This window comes from Tinamus guttatus, unplaced genomic scaffold, assembly GCF_059628265.1.
Source record: "Tinamus guttatus ecotype Peru unplaced genomic scaffold, ASM5962826v1 Tinamus_guttatus_pri_ptg000346l, whole genome shotgun sequence".
Classification (NCBI taxonomy): Eukaryota; Metazoa; Chordata; class Aves; order Tinamiformes; family Tinamidae; genus Tinamus; species Tinamus guttatus.
This window is the reverse complement of record NW_028288880.1, coordinates 762,020-785,875: the sequence shown is the minus strand read 5'-3', so window position 1 is coordinate 785,875 and position 23,856 is coordinate 762,020. Positions and strand designations below refer to the sequence as shown.

Sequence of the window (23,856 nt, the reverse complement as noted above, 5' to 3'; positions counted from 1 at the left end):
GAGCAGGGTGCTGGCTGCTGCTGGGTCCCACTTGTTTGAGTTCAGTTCCCAGACCTCCTCTTCCTCTTCTTCTGCCTCCCTTCTTGCTCACTGCTCACTCATTAACTCCTCAGTGCTCCAATCGATTGTGTTAGGTGACTCCTTCCTGTAGCCATTCCCACTGAGCCCCCGTGTGCATTTTCAGGCATCCCTGCTGTAGACCCCACTGGAATGCCCTTGGATCACGTAGGCACTGAAAAGTTGCAGTTTAAGACTGAAACACTTGGATTCAGCAATGATTTGACTACCTCATTCAAGATTATCTGTGAGAAACAATATGCAAAAGGAGCCTGCAATGAGCAGATGTGTCATTGGTACAGTTCCGCATGGTCTTCAACCGTGGTGTGATAGAAACACTTAATTTCATGGTGATTTGGGGATGCGATTGTCTTCTCTTTAAAAAGCAAAACAAACATGTAATTCAGACAACGATCCATAGAGCTGCAGAGATTGCTACAGAAATAGTTGGTGCTTTGGTACTTGTGGAAATTCTTGGAAAGCGGATGGTTGAATGAAAACCTAAGCAAATCAGATATTGAACTGCTTTGATAGTAGTACTATCTACAAGGTGTTGTTTATTTATGTTACTTTGAATTGGCAATTTTCTGTGAAAATGCAAGCTTAGATCTCGGGAGCTTGAGGGAAGATCGTGATCTGCCCAGTAATTGGGCAATTTGTAGCAGCTGTGAGTATGCCTCATTGACCCCCAAATTATTTCTTACAACTTCTGTTGTTAAGGATGCAATTAGAAATATTAAAAATTGAAGAAGGAAGCTAGGTTAGACATCCACATGTTGCAGAAGCCTGCAATATTTTGCAATATTGGAAGCCTGTTTCACGTAGTTCACTCAACACACTGGTTCAAACATTTAAAATATTCTATATAAGAGTAAAACTTGGAGGAGTAAATTATTAGAGTGGAGCTATGCTGAAGAATAATTAAGATGGCAAAAATTAGCATGCAATTATTTTATGCAATTAATTCCTGTAAGAAAGCAATAGAACTAAGGGCCTAGCAGTTTGGTAGCTTTATAAAAGGAAAAGCCAAGCACGGTCTTGCTGCGTCCTTCCCCCTTCCTCTTCCCGTTCCCTGCTGCAGTAAGATATTTGCTCCAAGACATAAACCAAACAGCAAAATTAGGCTAGATCTTTATCTGTCTCATGCAAGGAAGCTATTTAGCTACTGCTTGTTAGAGGGCTCTTTTGCCTTCCTATAGACTAGCCAGGAATTGCATTTTTGGACAGGAAGGTAGTAGCTAAACCACCTGATCTAAAAGACAGTTCCCGTCACCCTCAAAAGTCTATGAGCACTCAGGTTACTTAAGCAATCATTCTGATTCCTATTATGTAGGAAATTTTACTGCCAATTGGCAGAAGGAGTCTTTTTGGCCCATCGTGCTGAGAGCATTCATACCTTTAATCAAGTATTTTGTTATATTTTTATAATGAAAACTTTATGGAATAAGATGCTGATGTTGAAGTTTTACTTTGTGTGAATATAAGTTGTACATTGAAATAGCTCAAAAGCTCAAAGCTGAAAAGCTTTGAGATGAAATAAAATATTTTCAAAATTCTAGATTTGGGCTGTAAAATATCTGACAATGAAGAAGACCTCTCTTCATTGCTCCTGTGTTTGCTGATGGGTGAAATGTAATTTAGTGACTCTGAATATAGATATGGGCTGATGGGATTTATACTTATATTTATGGTATTTTACATTTTTATGTGATTTTAATGGTGTTAAGCTTTCCTTTTTCCGCCTCTCTTAATTCAAGCTCTCTTTTAATTTATTTCAGTTTTGGTGCTCTTCTGATACATTTTTGAGTCTTGAATGTGTAGCCACATCTCTAATACAGACTTAGGGTGCACTTGGATATTATATCCTGGTAATACAAATATTGCATTCAGATATCATGATAATGGTTAAAATATGACTAAAATATAAAATGGCTATATACATCTAAAAGCAGATTGTTATTTTGGATGTCTTGACCTGCGTGCATGTCCTTTGTGTAGTTTGTCAGCCATTTTCTTAGTTTGTCTGTGAGCCTATGCTAATCATATATGAAGAAATCAGAGTTTTAAAATGTTACGAAAATTTACCTGATTTGATGAATCTCAAAGAGAAAAAAAAATGATTTCTGAATGTACAAAATAAAATCAGCGGCCTAATTTCACTCTGAATATCCATTAGTTATTATAATCGATTGGAAAAATAAAGATTTCTTTGGCAGAAGATTACAGAAACGGGATTACAGAACAGAAAATTTAGAGAGTGCAAGAAACAAATTTGACTGGGAAACGTATGCTTAGTATCTAGATGCTGAAGTGTGGCATTCAGAAATAGAAAACACGGGAAGTTAAATGAATTAACCTAATAGTGGGGTAAGAAATGTCAATTCTAGGCAAGAAATGACAATAACCATGATAATATAGTGTTCCCCACCTTGCAGTTTCCAACACTTAATTCCATGCTAGGCAGAAGAGGGGCAATTTGAAAGCTCGCGAGGGCAGAGCAGGGCTGCTTGCAAAGCCGGAGCAGTTTGCGAGGCTCCCGGCTTGGAAAAGCAAGGAGTGTTGCACACAGTCCCACGTAGTGCTCTTATCACTGTGGAGTTTTCATAGAATCATGGAATCACAGAATGCTTAAGGTTGGAAGGGACCTCTAGAGATCATCTAGTCCAACCCCCTGCACACGCAGGGTCACCTAGAGCACGTGGCACAGGACTGCGTCCAAGCGGGTTTGAAGATCTCCAGAGAAGGAGACTCCACAACCTCTCTGGGCAGCCTGTTCCAGTGCTCTGGCACCCTCACTGTCAAGAAATTTTTCCTTAAGTTCCTGTGGAACTTTTGGTGCTTCAGTTTCCAGCCATTACCTCTAGTTCTGAAGTTTTAGAAACCTCTAGTTTCTGAGTTTTAGCACAGTGCAGCATGGGATTTCTATTTAAGGGTTTATTTTCTTTAGCAGAAATCCTGAAGAAATCAGGATTTGTTGCCAGTTTACTGACCTTATTTCCAAATATTTTGTGGGTGTTTTGATTATTTATTTGCTGCCTATCATGCAAGAAAGCCAAGCTATGGATCTGTATCAGATTTCCCCAAGGTGTTACTTTTTTGTTTGTTTGTTTCTCTTTCTGAAGCACCTTAAATGCGGAATTTTGCACAGCCAATTTTACTGACTACAAATGTGACTTCGAGCTTCCATTTTTCATTTAGCATATGTGAAGAATTAGACTTTTTAATGCACACTGCCCTTAGTCTGCAAAAGCTGATTCTGCACAAAGAAGCTAATAGAAGTCGGATCAGGACCTTGGAGTCACAGTGCAGGGATATCTTCCTTTAATAAAATCCTTTAGTGAGAATGTCATTAAAACATGAAATTATCTATCCCTTGTAACCTGTGTTGTCTCAGGCTGTCTTTTGGAAGAAAAGTGTTTGCTTATGAGAGTTAGTATTGATTTAGGCAATAGAATACTTTCTTTAATAATACATCAGAAAGAGTATTATCCTGCTACAAATGGAAATAATCATTTTATCACGACTTTCACTGACAGCAGGCGAAAAATATTGGTGAAAAATAACAAGATATAACATAAAAAAAAAAGTTTTTCTAAAAAGGTCCTGCATCTGAGCAAAGTCAACAATGTACTCAGCTGATATTTCTTTTTAAAGATAAATTATAAAATGATTTATTTATTGTAGCAAGCTTAATCTACTAGTAATGCTCAAAGATACATAAAAAATTAATTTTAGATAAAGTTATCAAATGAAATTAAATACAGTCTGAACAGACAGAACCTTTTTTTTTTTTTTTCAAAAGCATATCTTGTCCTGGATCTCTGTATCTTGGAAGAGACATTCTTTTTCATCTAATAGCCTTTGTATTACAACTGAAAAGAAGTTGGGAAGCTGCACTTCTTACAAAGTCAGATAATCTTAATCTTGAGAAAAATAATATACACCCAAACATATATAATATGTTATGGTTCAACTTATATTACCATAAAAAATTATCTCATATATCTTTGCCTTAAGACCGGGACAAATATCTAAATTCTGTTATGTTAATCTGATCATATTCAATATCTTAGATCCTATGTATTTTATATAACCAGACTGCCTCAGCCTTACTTTGTTCTTTGTAGAACAACACATGACATCAGCTAAAAAAAACCCCATCTAATAATGTGTATGCTCCTGCAGTTTAATCTGAGACAATTAGATATTTTTAATATCTACAAGTTATGGCTTTTAAAAATAAAATGCTGAATACTTTGAGATAGATTTTTTTTGTACTGAAGAGAAGATAACGTAAGTTAGTTTCTACTAACAGACGGACTTGCAGTTTCAAGAACTGTAAAAACTAACTAACTAGAGTGTTACATAGGACTGCCGTGTTAGTATATTATTTCATAGTTCTAAGATCCCAGTTCCCAGTCACATAATATTAGGAAATGCTATGCTAAGGACAGCACCCTCTATAAAACAATAAGTATTTTCAAGACCCTTATTATTTATAGTCACTAAACCTCAAAGTGTTCAAAGACAGTTTTGACCAAGAATAGTTTCAATATATAACTTTTATGAAATAAACTAAACTCCTTGTACAGTCAATTCTTTTTTACTTCTTTTCCTGAAATATTATATATTATTATTCTGCTGTTAAAGTGTTTTATATTAAGTTGAAACTGCAATTAATGGTATTACCTATTGCATATTTATGATAGAAGTGAATTTGAATTGTACCTGTGAGCAAGTAAAGCAAATAAGTATTTATAATACTTAAAAAGCGATATGAAAGACATAAGCAATATGTATTCTGTAATTTCTCCCTCTTAAGAACCAAAGTACAGTGGACATAAAGAGTTTTAATTCCTGAGGTGCAGGCAGACTGCATTTTCCAATCTCCCTGCAACCTTTTTTCCTGGTTATCAATGTAATAGGGGTAAAGGTGATGAAAAAATCAGTTTTGGGGGGAAAGCAATGTTCTGTAAGCATTTTAACTCGACTAAGATGGATAAAGAGATGGTGAAATCCACATCTTGGGGATTTGTTTCCCCCTTAGACATGAATCAGCAGAAAATATGTAGGCCATCAGCTGAACTCCTACTTTTATTTTTGCACAAAATTTCTCAAGTCGTATCCTTGAGAATCAGTGAAAACAAAAGATTATGGGACCTTCCCTCAAATTATGCTTGATATTGGAGTCTATCCTCTTCAACATAAACACGTTTTAGGACTTTTTAAGCAGTGTCACGCAAAGATATATTTATATCCTGTTCTTGGGCAATTGTGTTACTCATGGTCCTTAGGCACTTCTGCTTGCAGGAATAAGCGCTCACCAGATGGCCCATGTGGCAATCCAGCTGTTCTCTTCGGCATGAATTCCTCTGAAGGTGCTACGTCCCAGGACAAATTCGGTGAAAGTCATATTTAAATGTTACGTAAAGAAAGTAGGACTAAGGGGAAGGAGTTTTTTGCTTCTGTTCTCAGACTGGCAGATCTGTTAAAATGTTTAGCAGTCTTCTGGGGTGAAGTAAAGTGTGCTGAGACAGGGATTATGCAAGAAGACAGTCAAAGATGGTTGCCTTTCCATCTTTTTTATCTGATTATTTTTTATGTGAGATACAAAAGCTAACGTAGAGTTGCAGAAATCGGATAAAAATCTGACTATTGGATAGTGTTTGACTTGAGCAATTGGCTTTGTACAATAACACCTGTAAGAAGCCTAGAGAAGGCATGCCCAAGATAGGGTTTCTTAAACAAAGCAGAAATCCTACCTTGTTACCCTCTTTAAAAAAATAAACTGCTTTTGAGGTGGCAGGACCTTACAGAGAGCAAGAGAGCTTGAGAACAGTGGTGATAGAGTTGGCCTGTGAACCACTGGAGGAACAGTAGCAAATGGTCAAAGCACATATTGATTCTGTGAGTCTTAACGATGCTGGAGTTCACATGAGATAGAGCGCTGGAGTTGCTGTTAGATGGAATTACACTGTGAAGCCCTGGACATCTGCTTTTTTGCAGGCACCTTGGCTTGAACAGCTCAGGTTTTTGGCAGCAAACACCATGTCCATGATGGCGTTTCTTTCCGTAGGCTTGGCACAGTGGTCAGGAATGCTAAAGGACAGCTGATACCTGTGTTAAATAGATCTTATTCCTTCTGTATAAGGCAGTCAAAAAGCTAATGTAGCAATTGAGAAGAGGCAAGGAAGCTTGAAAGGACGTTTTACATACTTTAATATTCGGACTATGAAAACTCTTTTTAAAAATCTGTTACCTTCCTTGGTAGATAATATGAAGTAGTTATGTTATTTTTTAAAGTAGATGCCTAGTTATATCTATACTGTGCATCAGCCATACTACCAATGATACAGGCTGGTGCTGCCAGGGCCAGTTTAAGTCTCTTGTTACTCTGACTAGTCATATTCTGGAGTCCAGTTCCAGTAGCTTAATGCTACTAGAAGCTCTCATAGTCTATGAGTTATGATTTTAAGGCAGCTTAAGGCAGCCGTTGAAATATTATGAAGTATCCTGCTCGTGCCCTATAAACTTCAGATTTTCACTTCAGCTCATAACAAATCTTGGATTACCTTTTGTGCATTTTTTTCAGGTGATGCTTATAAATTGTTGCTATGTTGCTTTATTTGCCTTTTCAAATTGCTTTTCAGTTGCATTAATCAACTATCTTTTACCCATTAAACGTCTCATATGAGAGATGAGAGTTATGAGAGTTTGAATAATACCCATTCCAGTTTTTGAAACAGTATGGTAACTTTATACACTGAAGAGAAAATTTGCAGTATCGTATCCTTTCAAAATTCATAAAATGTGGTCCTGACCTAAGCTTAAACGAGAACACTTAGTCCTCTAGACTGGATGAAGCTGTCTTTGTGAATGCATATCAATAACATCTTGATTTCTTTGCTGGATAAATGTAGGTATCAGTGCAACTGAATTTAGAAGTTGCCTTAATCTTTCAAAAATCATGCTGTATAATAAAGAACATCAAAACGAGGGACTGCTCAGTGTTTTGGAACTGATTGCAGGAACAGATTTCTTCATAAGCAGATATCTGTTGAAAAGCTAAATCTCAAGCTCACTGCTGTGCCCAGATCTGCTGGTACGCTGATCTACCTCTTTGGACCTGCTTTAATGCTTTCTACTTTACCAAATATTTGCAGGCCTTACAACTTCTCCTTGAGGTAGTCCAAAAAAATTTGACTGAAAAGAAGTGTCTGAGTTAGATTTTTTTTTCATTGCTGACTTTCTTGATCTTTTTTGGTTTGGCAATAGGATGCTGTTTGCAGCATGACTTAGCCCTGGCAGTAGCAGAGAGGTTCTCTAGATTTCTGCCTTGTTTTAGGACCCCCTTTGGAGACAGTATGCACAAGCATTGGTCTGTGAAATCAATAAATGAAGGGCATGCCAAACTTTTAAGGGAAAGACATGAGGACTTGAACTACTTTATTTATTTTTTTCCCCACATGTCTAGTTGAAATATCGACATTCTTTTCTAACAACTGCCCTAGCTTCATTGGAGATTAGGATGGTTTAGAAGGTGAATTCGCAAATCAGGTTATAGTCAGTTCATCTCATTCAAAATGAAAGTAGGGTGGAATGTTCTGAATAATGGGGGAAAAATTAGGCTGGATTAGTGGGACTACAAGGACCTAGGCACTAATTTGCCTCCAGCTGGACTTATTGACTCAGGCATCATAGTGCTTGGAAGTAACTACACTATTTGTAGCTCTGTCTTTTATTTCACTGCAAGACAAGGATATTGGAGAGGAACAACTGGGCCAGCAGTCAGGAAACCAAGGGGTGCTTAATGCAAAGTAACAGCTGTCTGCAGATGGGAAGGCAGGGTTCAAGTAGTGCCAAAGGGACTGATCAGAAGCTAACTGCAGGGCTGTGAAAGCAGAATTTAGAATAAGAAGGGGGAAACACCCAGGACTGCAAAGCAGAGTGAGGGTAGGGATGGGTTTGAGCTACAGCTCCCTATTGAGAAGCCCAAGGCAACCACTGAGCTTACTGTGAACCTTATATCCGAGTAGTGGGGGAATTAAATTGCCTGTTCAGACCCAAAGGATGGATGGGTGTCATGTGAGTGCCACTGATTGCCAAAGCAGAGGCAGAGACTGACCAGGGTAGACCTCAATTGCCTTGAGGTAGCCTGACAGGAGTGACAGAAGTAACCACTGTTAATTGAAATGGCACACTAGAAATTGCATGCTGGGCAGCTTCATCCTCTTATGCATCTTCAGATTTTTTGCAGTATAAAGCCAAACACGTGTTCTATCTACATATTTGTATATGGTATATGTAAAATGACTTAAAATCTTTTTCTTTACATAAATGTAATGTCATTGTTGTGGTAGAAATTTCCAATTTTCCTTTTAATGGCATACTTCTTTGGGCACCAGTAGAAGAAGATTCAAAAACAATTAAACAATCTAATAACGTTCGTTCAAGTGCTGTGTGTTAACTAAAGTTCACAGTGCCCTTTGAGGCTGCAAACTTGAACCAGAAGCTCTAGTTGAAATTACAGAAAATTTCATACAATTGCTGTGCCCTGGCTGCTCAAGAGCTTTTGTGAGCTTGGCAAAGGGCTATTGAAAAAGTCCAGAATGGTTCGTTAATCTCGTTGGGGTAGGACAATGGACAATAGTCTGAAACCATCTTCCCAACAGTGTGATTAGTAGAAACATTGACCAGATTTAATTGCTCCTATGTAAATGCAATGTAGGGCATAAAAAAGGAAAAAAAAAAAAAAAGATAATAAAAGAGAAAGGCAGTTGGAAACCCTTCACAATTTCAATTGCCTGGACAACAGCATGACTGTATAATCCAAGATAGAAGACTAGTAACAATAGATTAAAGCAATACAAAACATTAAAAGCTGCCTTTGAATTAGAGATTCCAATACAGTTTCTTTTGAGAAATAAGTACCACAGCAGCTGTAGTTCCGTATAGCCTGTCAGTCGTATAATGGCGGTTCACATGGGGATCAGAAAATGTTTTCAGAAAAAAAGTTAGAGCAGGTATTTTTCAGCATTAATAATCTTGAATTTATCACTATCAATCACAGTTGTGAAGTATTGGCACAGACACCGACCTGTCACTTTGTGTTCTCCAGCTAATGCTTTTATTGTGAAGGTTTTAACAAATTCAGAACTTGTTTGATAGGATCAGTTACAGTGACATTTAACACAGCAAATAGGACAAATATCATCTTTCTATTAAAATTACTTCTTGCTGAAGCTTCTGGAAGAGTTGGGGTATTTTTACTTGTAGGTCATAAGGTACAGAATCCTGGCTATATTATAAGAATCTTCATTAGGTTGAAGATGAAACTTCCACCTCTTTCAAATGAGAGACATATGTCTCCAACGTGGGGAAATTCAAGAGTTCATTTTTATACTTCAGTGTTTGTTTGTTAGCTAAATAATAATAATAATAATAATAATAATAATAATAATAATAAACAGTATTTATTTAGCCTGCGTTGTAGGTGGTTACACTTTGCTATAGTCCTTACCTCCTGGGTGCCCAACCCAGGGGAGCTGTGGGTGCCCACACGGCTCCCTTGCTGCCCCTGTGCCTATGGTTTCCTCAGAAGAAGGAATGTACAGAGGTTTTTCCCACAGATGGGATCCAAACATCAGCCCTTGGGAATTACATGTACTCTGCACTATTTGTATAATAGCCAATGTAAGGGACGAGAGAAGAGGATGTGAAAGACAGCAGTGGACAGGGAGAGGACATGTCTTCCATACAGGATGGAAAGGTGGCACATTATGATCTCTTTAGTCTAATTGTTGATCTTGTTACACAGCTGATGCCTTTTCTTAAAAAATCAGTGAAATTTGGAGGAAGCAAAACAAGGGATTCAATGCATGATGTAGTGCCTTTGGCCTCACAGAAGCTGAAAAAAATATACAAAGAATATGCATAATGTTTTACAGTCAGGCTATATGATATGAGATAGTCAATACTAGAAATGGGATGGTTTTTAAAAATCATTACTCACACAATGGAAGTGTCATTTTACTTGGAGGCAGAGGGCAAAAGAGCTCTTTGGAAGTTGTTTTATGTTGATTTGCAATTTCAGAAACAGCTGTAAAACTAAAATACCAGCACAGCTTCTGTCAAACAAACAGTCTGTTTTATCTTCTGTTTTGTAGTCACTGAAACACTAGCACACAACAGACTTGAGGTTACAATGTCGGCCTTAAAATAGAGTCTGATATGGTCAGAAATATAAGGGATGGAAACCACTGCAGTAAGAACAGAACAGTATTTGAGAACAGGCTTTATGTATGAGTTTGAGGTATTTGAGCTTTATACAAAAAGATAGACAATTTGGATTCATGTTCTAGATTTTATTTCGGTAGGCAGTTAAGAGATGCTGGGATTGCAATTAAGAGAATAGGTAAATATTTAGTAACAATTTTAAATATATTAAGACATTTCTATTTAATGAAAAGTTCCCCTAAAACATTCTTTATTCCAAATGTAAAATATCCTAAAATACTAAGGATAAAAATAATATTTATTTGGCCTAATCTGAAAGACTCAATGGGGAATACTTTTACCTATGAAAGAAAAAAGGCAGTGGGTAGTGATGCCTTTCTCCCCTCCTTACTTTTAAGTTGCTATTGATGCTTTTGCAATTCTTAATTCTCACTGTATAGCACTAAATTATTAGTACTATGCTAGTTGTCTTTAAAATTAAAATACAACTGGGCTATTTTGTTTAGGGAAAATGTCTGGTTTGATATGTGAAATACATGAAGTGCATTAAAATGTATTTTTAAGGACTGGAATTAGATGACCAGTGTAGCAGTGTGACTAACAAAACCGTATTTGCGGCTTGTGTAGGACTGAGCCGTTCGAGTGACTATGTAGGGGTGACGCTGCTTGTCACATCCTGCCCCTTGGCCATATCCCATTCAGAAGCTTCCTTTTTCCTGCCTGCCTGGCCAGGTTGCTGGGAAAGCTGCAGGTTTAGATCCCTTCTCCTGCCAATCACCACAAGTCATTACCTAGCCTCTAGTTGGAATTTAATTAACAATTCCAGCAGCGATTTGCATCTGAAACCACGGTCTGTCTTTCTTACTTCCCTCTAGCATGGCCACACGAAGCCTGCAATGTTCACAGAGGTCACTATCCACTCTTTAATATGATAACTGCTCACATAAGAATACATATTATGTTTTTATTGGATAAGTGTCATTAAATTTGCCAACATTTAAACATTAGAAGTATTCCATAGGTTTATGGCATGCAGTCATATTTTAAAACCAAAGAAGGGAGGTTGAATGCTCTGTGCATAAATTTTAATACTGTAAATTATACCTAGGGGAGATGAGGAACCTGACTGCAGCATTTGCAGACGTTCTGCATAGATGTGCAGGTCATGCATGATCAACTGCTGATTCTGCCACAAGTGTATGGTGTAACTTTCCTGAACACCTCTTCTTCTCTTTGTTTAATTTTCCCATCTTAAAACTAGCAAAATAACTCACAGTTTGTGTCACATTTATTTATGGTAAAATATGCATTCAAATGCTATTCTTCAGGGAGTTGTACACTGTGCAGTATTTTAGGATATTTTCTAGTTTAACTTTAAAACTTTCAGTTTAACTGAAGGCGGTTTTAGCAAAACTATTAAAAAAGGATGAAATTCCATATCCAGACCTCAACAGCATTTCCTTCTGCAGAAGTACCCAAGTCCAGCACTTTACACTGTGAATTATCTCTGCACATCCCTGAGTCCAGTTTGCTACCCTCAGCAGCTCATCTGGCTTCTGAAATACTGTGCAGAATAGTTTCTCTCATTGATTTCTCTAAAACCTCTCGTTCTTGCTCCTTACATCTTCTCATGCCATCTTCTTGATGTGTCAACCAGCCCTCTTCATCTTACAGTGCCATTCTTCTAAGATCTTTGGTTGTAACCAATCAGATTTTTGTATTCACAAAAATGCTTGTAATTAGAGGGAAAAATCTCTCTTTTTTACTCGAGAGGAACTTGAATACCTCTGCTCTACACCATTCACATCGCATAGGCAGGTCAGTGTTTGGAGTGTGCTGGCAACAAGGCAAAATGCTATTGGCATCTTTGAATCTCTGAGGCATTTGAAAATTTTCAGTAGAAATCTTCTGTAAATCCTGTCTTCTTGTGTCCTTCTGGACTTCCCAACCCAGCAGTTCAAGAAGATGTGTCTTTGCTTGCACAGCTGCAAAATCACTTCCCCTTTTGCTTTGATAATCTCATCTGTCTGCTTGCTTTATAAAAGAAGTATTAGCATTAGTCAGGCAGAAGTTCTTGTAAATAGAATAGGCCCCAAGAGAGACATTTATTTTGTAGTTTGCTTGAAACAAATTCTGTTGCCTGTTCAATTTTTCACTAACTGAGCAAACTGGGGCAAGTCGCTAAGTCTCTCTGATTTATTTTTGGGCACTGGGGGAATACTTGTGGTGAGAAATACTCTACAGTGGTTTATATGCTTTGCTAAGATTTGTGAAACCTTTAGAAGAGCTGGAAATTTTGTACAAGTTACTCTGTCGATCAAAGTGAGGAGCTAATAACTTCAGCTGGATAGCACAGCAGAGTAAAACTAATATGAACCAATAATTTGTATTCCGTGACAGTTGAAAACTTTGTTATCAAAATGTCAGGCGGTCTGGTGATACAGGCAGTTGAGATATCATCAGAGATCGTCTCCAAAGCTGCTTCGTGGTAGAGTCACTGACAACAGCCCTATCCTTGTCCCTTGGCTCTTACAGTATCGGTCGGGACGGGATCCTCAGCGAGGCTCCGACAACGTTTCCAATAAGTCCTCGGACAGCGACGTCAGCGACGTCTCGGCTGTCTCGAGGACGAGCAGCGCCTCGAGGTTCAGCAGCACCAGCTACATGTCCGTCCAGTCGGAGCGACCAAGGGGGAACAAGAAAATAAGGTGAGCTCCACACCAGCCATGGCCCCTTCTTTAAGTCACTGACCACATTTCGATATTTGCCTGTATTTGCCTAAATCGAAACCTGTGCGAAATTCATGAAACACTGTTTCTTTGATACTTTTCTATGCTTTTTCAATGCTTCTTGAATTCTCTATGCTCTTTGTTTTGAGCAAACTTCGTCAGTTTGAGTTACATCAACATGTAGGATCAAGAATGTCTGCTGTCATTAGGCACTAGATGCTCTTAGATTTGCATTTTTTGAAAACAGTCTGATAAAATACTTAGTGTGGCAAAAAGTCAGTTTAACTTGCAATTTCTTGCCATCAAGGTGAGAAATGTCTCAATTTACTTTTTAAACTAGAGCTGTTCTACTTTAGCACAAGTCTTACTTAATATTTAAACAGGCAGAAATATATATCCACTGTGAATTAATTTTCGTCAAGGTGTCCACAGAGCATCTGTGAGCAAAACAGTCCCAGCTTCCTTCATCTGCACCCTGTGTGCACTCAGAGGGACTTTGGATTCAGAACCAATGAAAGATAATTTTAACCCATATGCAGCTGGAAGAAAAAAATGATTTCAGATCAAATTATTAATTCACAGAAATATGTCTTTTCAAGAGAAATGATTCTGAAAAATGATTTTTACATCTCTTGGTTTCTATCAACACAGTTAGGACCAAATTGTGTTTGTCTTAGTTATTTATGATTTTGTATATATGATGCATTGCAATACAATTCTTGTTTAAATCCCTTCAAAGAGGGACCTAAAAGTCTGTCCTAAGAAAAAGCCCCAATTCCAAATTTATCTAGGTTAGGCTCAGGGTTAGCCAGCATGCTTATATTTATCATTGCATATTTCTTTTTTTTTTCCTTTTTTCTTTTACATATCATTTCTTGTGAGTTCATGCATGCTCTTCTCTCGTAACCTAACTTTACTTTGTTCTTTTCGTTTTCCCTTTTGCATGCTTTGTTCCATTTTTGTTGGCTTCGGAAGGACAAGGGATATAGAGGAAAAAAAAGAGGGAGGGCTGGAAGGGGATGAACAAGATGAGGTGTTTGTTGAGGAGGAAGAAAAAGAGGAGGAGGAAAAAGCAAAAGAGCAAGAAATTAGTGAAAAAGGGGAAGGGCAAGAGGTGACAGACAACTGTGATAAGGAGGAAATGAAAGGATCAGGGCATGAGGAAAAGACTCAAGAGGACCAAGCCGAGGAAGGGAAAGAGGATGGCAGGTAAAATATATTTCTTTTTTTGTAGAGCTATTCTTTTCCTCTTGTACCTGCACCTTATTTCCTTCCCTTTTTTCCCCCTTTGCATAGTGTGCTGTCTGTGTTCTCTGTAGCCTTTTATCCACAACCATGAAACTTTTCTATTTAAGCAAGTTTCACTCCAAGTCCAGTGAACTTGTTCTGCATACCAAATGATGCAGCACAGTCAATTCACTCTTTATTATGCATGGAACTACAGCATGCTGTTTTTTTAATTGGTTTAGAGTAGAGTTTGCATTTGACTATATAAAAAATAGGAATTGTAAGATACCTCTTTATGTTCCATATTTGAATTGTTATTTCAGGGAAGAAGCCTTTTGTTGTGTCATATTTCATCAAAATCAAAACCATCTTTACTTTCCATTTCTTTTCATTTGTGGCAGTACTAAAGGAGTGTTGTTTAATCCTCTTTGTGTAGGTGATAAATGTGCATATTGATTGACAATTTACATGGATAAGCAGAGTCTTCTTTATTTTTTTTTGCTCAGTGTGAATAACATCGTGGGTTGCTGTATTGTGGAAGGGTTATGTACCTCTGCTACTGTATTGTGTCCAGAAACATTTCAGCACAATTGGCTCTGATTTTATCAGCTAATATTCTAGATTCACACATTGCACCACTATTGAACCATGACTTTTATTGTAAATGCACAACATTTTGTATTGCAAAATCCATGTAATTCACATCATCAGAAATAACAATAGTCTGTCTTATTAGCAAAAAATGCATTCGAGATTTTCTGAATATTATTGAACCTCTTTTTAACATAGGAATGGCAAAAGATCTCAGAAAAAAAAAAGAACTTGTTTTTTAATCTTCTAATATTGTACTACCTATAGATAACATGCCTTTAAACTGTGCTAGTATTTAATAGGATAAGCATAGGGCATTCTGCGGTATCAGAGAGACTGCATTCCGCTTTTTTCCATTGCTACATATATATGTGAGCACTTGCTTGTAGATATACTCACGCACACAAACACACACACACACACACTTGTTTCTCTTATTTCTAACAAATAATTGCTCTCACAAATGGGGCCATATAGCCATACTACCACCTTTGTATATTGTGTCATCATTCCTGTACTCATGTGAGTGCATTTTAGAACTGATCAGAATCAGCTGTTTGTAAACAGCTGATTTTAGGATTGTCCTGTATTGCTCCAGGGACTTCTAGAGGATCCTTTCAGGAAAGTATGTTTTGAAGACCTTTTTTTTCTCCAGGATCCCAGTAAGTTCCCAGTTTGATGGGATCTGGAAGTCCTGCCTCTTGTACAGGAACAGAAACAAAAGTCTTTGAGACGCAACTTCTTGTTCCCTGTTCCAGCTCACACCTTTGCCTTTAAGCTGTTTCCTGCCTTCAGGAATACAGCAGAAGTCAGGAATCATTTGCTAGGAAGTGGCTGCTCTGCAGTGACTTAGCGTAAGATTTCTGCCCTAGCCATCAAAATCAGCCCCTTGCCCACTTTGCCACTTTGCGACCCCTAGTATAAATGTTGTGAATAAAAGAATAGTTACTCTGTATCCAGCTTCCTTTCAGTATGGTGCAGTATGTGCTCATACATGCAGTATTTTCTAAGCAAACTTATAAAACTTCATATATGAGCTCATCTGCATGTACAGGTGTAGTTTTACTGAAGTTCAGTCTTAGTGAAATTAGGAAATACATTAGCTTCTGGAGTCCTGGAGTATAAAAAGTTGATATACCTTCTAGGCAGAAATAACTATAAAGTCAGATTTTACTTTCATTAAACCTTGTAAAACTAAAACATGGCATGTGGTTGATGTACAGCTAGCACATAATTGTGTCCTTTTGGTAAGGCATGTTAGTAAACCTGAAGCATGAAGCATGCTTTCCTGATGTAAGTTTAAAGTATTCCTTAGGTACAGTTGTTTTGTGTCAGTGCTGCTAAGTATTTTGCTTGAATGGAAGATGTTATTAATTTCTTATTCAGCTTACTTTTAGTCTATTAGATAAGTAATTCCCTGATGATATCAGGGACAAGAGATGTAGATCTCTTAGATCTCTAAAGTATGAGCAATCATAATTTTTACTTGCAAGAAATCTGTTTCTGACTAGTCTATAGCTTAACTTTTCATTTTTTAACTAAATACCAACCCAAAATATTAATTCCTGCAATTCTTATAATCATTTTTGATTTTTGATGTCATATCAATACACACTAACTGTAGTCATGAACCTGGGTTTCACTGGCATAGACGACACTCAAGTACAAGTCTCGGAGGGAAAGGTCAGCAATACTGAATGAAAATTGATGTTTCACTGTAGAGTGCTGAAGAAAAAGGTTTCCATGTAGGCAGGAAAAGACTGGAGGGGAGAGGAATTCTGTGAACTATCAGGGCAGAAGGGATAATATTTTGATGTACTGTTGCTGAAGGTATCTTGGTCTTGGAGACAGCAGTGATAAAGCCCGATGGGACCCTGACAGCTGTCTGAGAGGAGAGAAAATGAGAATCTACTAGAGCTGTGTTGAATGAATGACTAGAAAAAGAGAAAATTCAGGAGATGATGCCCTATGGAGGCTGAAAGAGGACAGCATTTCAGAAAGAGTTGGTTATTATTGCAAGGCAAGGGAGAGTACAGTGTGTTTTCAAAATCCTAGATCATTAAAGATTTCAGCTGAAGCAATTTCAGCTGAATGAAGAAGGTGAAAATTTGGAAACAGTCTGAAGTGGAATTGGAAATTAAAAGCTAAGCAGAGCTATTCTAAACAAGGGGTTCAATTAGTGCAGGGATGGCAAAGAGAAAGGTGGCTAGAAGTAAGAGTAAAGATAATAAGAGAGGAAGGGAAGTCAGATGAGAGCATGCAGTCACTTGGGCAAATGAGAGGAAGAGAGGAGAGAGCCAGTGAGACATTTCTACATCCACAGCAGGGCAGGAGGAGGAGAAAAGTGTAAAGGGGAGAATGCACAGATAGTACAAGAGAAGAATAGATCGTGTTTGCTATATTGTAGATGAAATAAATGTGATGCTGTGTGAGAAAAAATAAACGAAAACTAAAAGAAGGATAAATACGATCGATTATAAGGAAGATGATAGAACTGAAGAAGGAGAGAATGAATTTGTAGTAGGAAAAATCATTTCTTCAGAGGCACTCCATGGCACAAGCAGCAGCAAGGAGAACAATTTTAAGCAAATGGTTTGTCAGAGATAAGAATTGCTCTCTTCCTAACTGTTCTTTATGCTCTTCATGTCATTTCTTTTGTGGTTTGTAAAGATTCAGCCCAAGTTCCCTTCCCTTTTTAGTTCTTTTCTGTGTGTGAGTCAGTTGAAAATATTTAGAGAATTTAATTATATAGATTTTGAAACTGATTCCCAATGAGCATTTGTTTCTTACATTTCCTTTATATTGTAACTTTAGTATTTCAATTTTTATGAATCTTCCACACTGATGGCAGCTATTATCAATTAAATGCAATTTTTGCAAAGCTGGATGAAAAGCAGGTCAACTCAGTATGAGCAAACTCCTCAGTAGCAGCAAAGAAGAGTAACATTCTCTTAAAACTTAAATTCTGGTAAAAATATCAAAAAATGTGCAAGAGGTAGCGAACATTACGTATCTGTTTTCAGTGTGCGTGTGCTATTTGGTTTCTTAAAGCTATTTCAGAGCAATTATAGTGGTTGCTCCAACTGCACTAATGGTTGAAACACCTTAATGGTGCCTAATCTTTGCAGTAAAATAGGACAGGCACCTTTTATTAATAGGAGACTGATAGATCCTGCAATAACATCCTAGAACTGGTGGATTTGTGCTTCTGCAGCTCACTCAGTGCAGCACAGCTAAGGGGTAAATCCCTGGCCATTCCCAAGGTAATTGGGGGAACAAAATGACCTTGCCATTCATGGGATCAGGAGCTGCAGGCTGCTGGTTCAGGGTTTACCAGCTCTTTTCAGAGACAGATCACAATATTCAGGCAACTGGAGAAAAAATGCTTGAATAAAAATGCATCAGCTTTATTTTGTGCATGCCCAACATGACTGTTCTGTACATTTTTTAATTAGACAAGCAGAGAGCTGCTCACTGTTTACCAGTCTGTGGATCTGAAATCCAAGTGCCTAAAGCTATTTGCTGTTTTCAAGAAGACTTTGTTAGTTTTATTGGTTTTGTAAAGAGGTTGTCAGCAGTTCGTGACAAATTCTCACTGCCTTTAAAGCATGACTTCAAAAGATTGCATTTTTTTTCTGTAGATTTGTTAGCTTGTTTAAGTATTCCACACCGAGGCAGATCTTCAAGATCTGTAATAGCAATTCGGTCTGTAGCAACATATGCAGCCAATAATTTGGCCATTATTCTTTTGCACTTACATAAACGACATACAGGAAAGAACTCTATAAAAACTCCTACAGAGTTGTAAAATATTCAATACCATCCATCAAACCCATTAGGCAAACTTTTCTTTCTTGTTACTTTTCAGTTGGCACAAATGATGTATGGACTTACTTTAATAAGTGCTGCCAAAAACTTTACACTAGTAAACTAATTTTTATGCCCTGGGAAATAATGAAGTAATCGGTTTGGAAGTACACATTATTAACAGGTGGAGAGGTGAAAATACCTCATTTAGAACAGTCTGTATGAACACTGTATGAACAGTGTCTGTGTGTATTCCTGCTACTAAAGGTTATTTGAAAACTCCGCACCATTACTTTTTAAAAATAGGGCATATGGAAGCCCTTGAGACATGCAAGAAGTTGAGGTGAATATGAAAAATAATCAAACATAAATTTTCTTCTTGCTCTTTTATGAAAATATTTTTAAAATACAGGTACTGGTTTTGTCCCAATATAGACACCTTGTTGGTAATATGAAAACAACTATGGGTTAGGCTCTTGTTTCTCAAAATTCTATTCAAATGTTTTTAAGGCAGTTACTTGGAATTAACCGAGATGATCCATCTGCCCTAAAATATTTACAGTTATGACAGCCCTTTAGCCATATAAATTCAAGGCCACTAAGGATAAAGTCGATACTCTCAGTATTAAAGTCTATTAAATCTCCAGTATTACCAGCTATTCAAATCTATCACTGGTACCAGTAGTATGAAGGCAAAGGACTATAAGGCAGATGATAGAACTGAACATCTTCACAGAACGCAAACCATGTGAAGTCTAGGAAATGTACTAGAAAGACTACCAAGATTTCAGTTGTTCAACACAGGACTGCTTTTTTATTCTCCTTAAAGAGCACCAATGTATATATAGCAGGCATGGAGGGCACTCGGAAGACTGTCAGGGCTCGGGGAGTTTTGATTCATGACAGAGACATCTCAGCATGGTCCCCTAATGAAACTGTCTTTGCTACTGGTAAAGGCAGTAGTGATTTCAGGCTTTTCTGGTCTGTTCTTATGAAAATCGTATTATGGAAGCCCCAGCTTCTTGTAAGCTGCTTGTTTTTTTTTTTAAGAGATCTGGTAGTCTCATTAGTGCGGGCTATCCAGTTCCTCCAAGGTGATCTTCAGAAGGTTTCCAGCTGTCAGTGTTTGCTAAATAAAACATTTTCCTTATAGATAATTTCAGTTTAGTAAATAAAGATGATGGACTATGGCAAACCCCAAGGCAATATGTTGTTTCTCTAATCTCCGCATGTTTTTGAGAGTTTATACTGTCCAATTTTATTTTTTTTCTCACTTTCCAGGCTTGATTTTACCTTATTTCTATAGTAGTTTTAGGTTTGGGGCATATGGTAGTTTTAAGGTTTGCTTTATCTATTTGCGGTTTGCTTTCCGTTTCAGAAAGCTCGTGTTGAATTCTTCAGGGAATAAACCTGGCCAACACGAAGCCAGCTTGCAGCATAGTTGTACTTTGTGATTTAATCAGCATCATTAATAATTAAAGCAGAATGATGCCTCTCTGACTTCTTTCTGATGGAAGCCTGTAATTCAGGAATGTGTTCAGATAAGCACATAACATTCTAACTTTTGCATTAAATACCCACAAGGTGCAGTTCTGCAGGGACACTCAGCCAAATTGCCCACTGCCAGTTTTAAATCAGGCCTGCTGATAACCTACTAGTAAGGGTGAAGATGGATTTTTTTTTTTTTGCCACAGTTCTTTAAAGAAAATGCTTAGCTCCCTAAACTCAAAAACTGTGGCTGATGTTCCACAAGGAGTCTTTATTTAGAATTCTGTTTCCTTAGGGCTGAGCTTTCAGAGCTCCCATAAACTGTGTTTTATAAATGTATGTCCAACCAAAATGAGAAATGACTAATGCAAGACTTTTGCACCTTACCTATCATTCTTTCTAGGTTTCTTTTGAAGTCAACCATATGTTAAATGTTTGCTTTAGTTCAGTATATCAAAGGAAGAGATTTCTGCATGGAGTAATTTCTGCTAAAAGAGTAATAAAGCTTTTCATTGAAGCTGAAAACTTGAAAGTTTGTTCAGAGTAGATGAACATCAATGGAATATTTTCATTGACCTATAAGTTTAATTTAATTTAAATTAAAAATTTGTTATAAATTGTGTCTTTGAGTAAAAAAAATGTCCATTTATTCTTTGTAAGATAGCAACAACTTTTATTAAAAACTTGTGATGCAAAAAATTCAGCTGCTAGTTTTTTTGAAAACAGTTTAAATTTTGTTCAAATGCTTCCAGGCATGATATAGAAAAAGCCATACATCTATTGGTTGGTAAAATGCAGTGGACAGGAATATCCAGAGCTGGATATATAAATGAGTGGGGAAGATCCAATTCAAGTCACCCTATGTACAGTAACTGGTGCGATATTTTTGTTTTGTGATTAAAGATACCTTTAAAACAGTTATTTCCTTATAGTATAAATACTAGGTTACTTTAATTTTCAGGTCATTTCTCTGAAAAATAAAATATGTAACAAAATATGTTGACTACTTTATTCAGTAATTAATTTCTCATGAAAAAGATCAATACTCCATGATTAGACCAATCCATTAAAAAGATTAATTACAAGCTCTGTTGTTTTCCACAAACTCTCTTGTTATGATTTCAATAAAATAAACCTTACCTAAAGTCAATCTGCTAACTTCTTGATATTTATATTACAAATGGGTTAATAGAATAATTTTTGGCCAAGAGAGTCTCAGGAGACTTAAGTCATTATAATTTCAACCTGTAGTGTCTCTCTGTAATGCAGATTGGAGATGAGTGGATGCATTGGCCAGATGCATTGGTCTTATGGAAATATTATTTCCTACATCACATCTGTCCCCATAATGCTATTTCTGTTATTTTTTTCAGCAAATCAATGAAATGAGAACCTTTACAAATGAGTAAAGGGCTTTTAAGAAATAGTTTTAACATTCCTTCCCTGCTTGTTAAATCTGTAAAAGAAATTCTCAGCAGTCCTCAGGCTCAAAAGTGATAAGAAAATAGCTATTTCAACAAATGAAGGATGGTTAAAATCCTTTCCCTGGGACATTACAGTATATCACTGAGCTCCTCACTTTGCGAAGTGCAAGTGCTTTATTTCAGTTAGGAGTCACTTACCAGAGAAGTAAGGTAAATGATACTGAATTTATATTGGGCAAAAGAATGAAACCTGAAAAATCTGATTCTCCTTGACATATATAAATCAGACACAGAAGCAAAATGCTGTGTTCTCATTCCCAATTCAGCAGTAAGGAAGACTGAAAAACAAACAAACAAACAAAAAGATGTAAATAAATAGATAAATTGTCAAAAATCCCTTTACCAAGATAAAGTTGGTATCTTCTCCTTCGTATTTAAAATGCTAATAATGATTGGAAAAGTAGCTATGTAGGTCATAAAAGCATTTTTATTTATTTTTGTAGTACTTCATTCTAAAAGAACTCTTACAGGTGTGATGTCAGCTTAGAAGATTATTGAAGAGAGAGGAAGAGGCTTTTTACATCTGCCAACATAAAATATCTGTCTTGAAAGTGCATTAGTGAGGAAAATCAGTGAAGGGTGGATCGTGGTATTATTTTAGCAAATGAGATAGGGAAAGGAGAAGAGTTCTCTTTACAAGAACAATTTTTTTAAATAATTTGAGAAAAATGTGACAGTGACAGACGGTGCTTTAGAGATTATGATCTGAGTTTGTTAAATGGCTGTATTAAGTAAGAAAAGATTTTTCTTATATTTTCTTATGTACAAATCCATACGTCCAGAAGTTTTTATCTGGAATTCAATGTAAGGTGTTTCCTACTTGTCTTGGATCCCCATTTGAAAATATTCTTTCTCTTTGATTTGGGTTGTAGTGCCTTTTTATCTTGTTATTTTGTATCTTGTCCTTGGAGAATGACTAAATCAGTTGATTTAGCTAGTTTTAGTTTGCCCTTTCATAATAACATTATGAAATATAATTATGCCTTTTGGATTACTTAATGTACAGAAAAAAAAAACAAGATAGTGCTTCCCTGTTCAACAGCATATGATGCATGCAGAAATCTTAGTAAGGTTCTTCAACATGTCAGACTTCATAATTGCTCTTTATAGCAATGACAGCTTTCCGGGGCAAGTCACTGTAATTCATCCATCTCTATTCTGGTTGGTTTGTCACATATTGTAAATCTCAACAGGCACCGTAGAGAGGAAGGGTTCCCAGGTGTCCTTTTTTGCTGTTTGTTTGTTTTTGTTTTGTTTTGTTTTGTTTTTCCATCTTAAATGAAATATTCCTGAGGAAATTTGGCATTTGCTATAAATCAGCCAGTTTCTGTAAGAATGTTCCTGTTTCCCCAGGCAAGAGTCTGACCAACTAAGTGAGATACCATCCAAGATTTACCAACTGTTAAAAGGCAGCCAGATTGCAGGTTCTTTAACTACAGAGAAAGAGGACATTGCCCAATTGGTAGATATGAAACAAGGAGGATTTAATGGGCCTGTAGCTGCTCTCATGGAAAGCATGACGTCAGCCAAGAATATTATTTAGTGATTAATTCCACAATAAGTAATTTCTGTAGGCCCATTAAAAATATGCCTTTGGAGCAAAAATAGGCCAGCCAGATATTGTGAGAATCGTAACAGTGAATTTTCTGACTGTTGTTTTTTATTTCCAAAATCAACAATGCTCTACTGATCCACTGATTAAACAAAGTTTTTATAAGGCCCTATTTATCCAGGGTCTGCAGCGTTTGTCCACACTGTAAGTCCACCTTACATGGTACAAGAGTTCCCAGCTATATTGATGAGTATCAAGTGGCTTTGAGGCAGATTCGCTGCCTTCTTTAGAGGCACCTTTCTTTTGCATTGTGAAATCTGCCCTCCAGTTAAAGGATTTAACTCAAACCACATGGACTGTCTATCACCTTCCTTCTTAGATATCAAGAGAAAGGTCTGTTTAAAGCAGGTGATAGGAAGACTAAATGAAAGATCTTCTCATGAGGATTTCCTTAGGCACTCTGCAGTATGAGCTTCTGGCTGGTATACCAACTCCAGAAAGGATCATTTTCAAAAAAACAGTGTTTTCTGATCTTTTTGTAATTTGGTACAAATATTGACAAAACCCCAGGGAAGAACCAGGTAGTTTCTGATTACCATCTATAGTAGGAGTCAGTAAAACTTGGACAGCAAACACAGATCATTCCAGAGAAGAAATGCTCTCCTGTTTTGGAAGTAAATGGTCT

General features: G+C 37.0%; 1 protein-coding gene across 2 annotated transcripts in view; it reads left to right on the top strand.

The window, feature by feature from the left end:
• Nucleotides 1–23,856, top strand: part of LOC104576668 (regulating synaptic membrane exocytosis protein 2) — a 122,080-nt gene that overhangs the window by 41,411 nt on the left and 56,813 nt on the right. Inside the window, exons 2-3 of one of the 2 annotated variants that reach the window (XM_088529795.1) lie at nt 12,829–13,001; nt 13,998–14,231. The exons of the other annotated variant lie outside the window; for it this stretch is intronic. Coding sequence (XP_088385921.1) covers nt 12,829–13,001; nt 13,998–14,231 — 407 coding nt within the window. The remainder of the gene's footprint in view (nt 1–12,828; nt 13,002–13,997; nt 14,232–23,856) is intronic. 2 annotated transcript variants of the gene reach the window in all.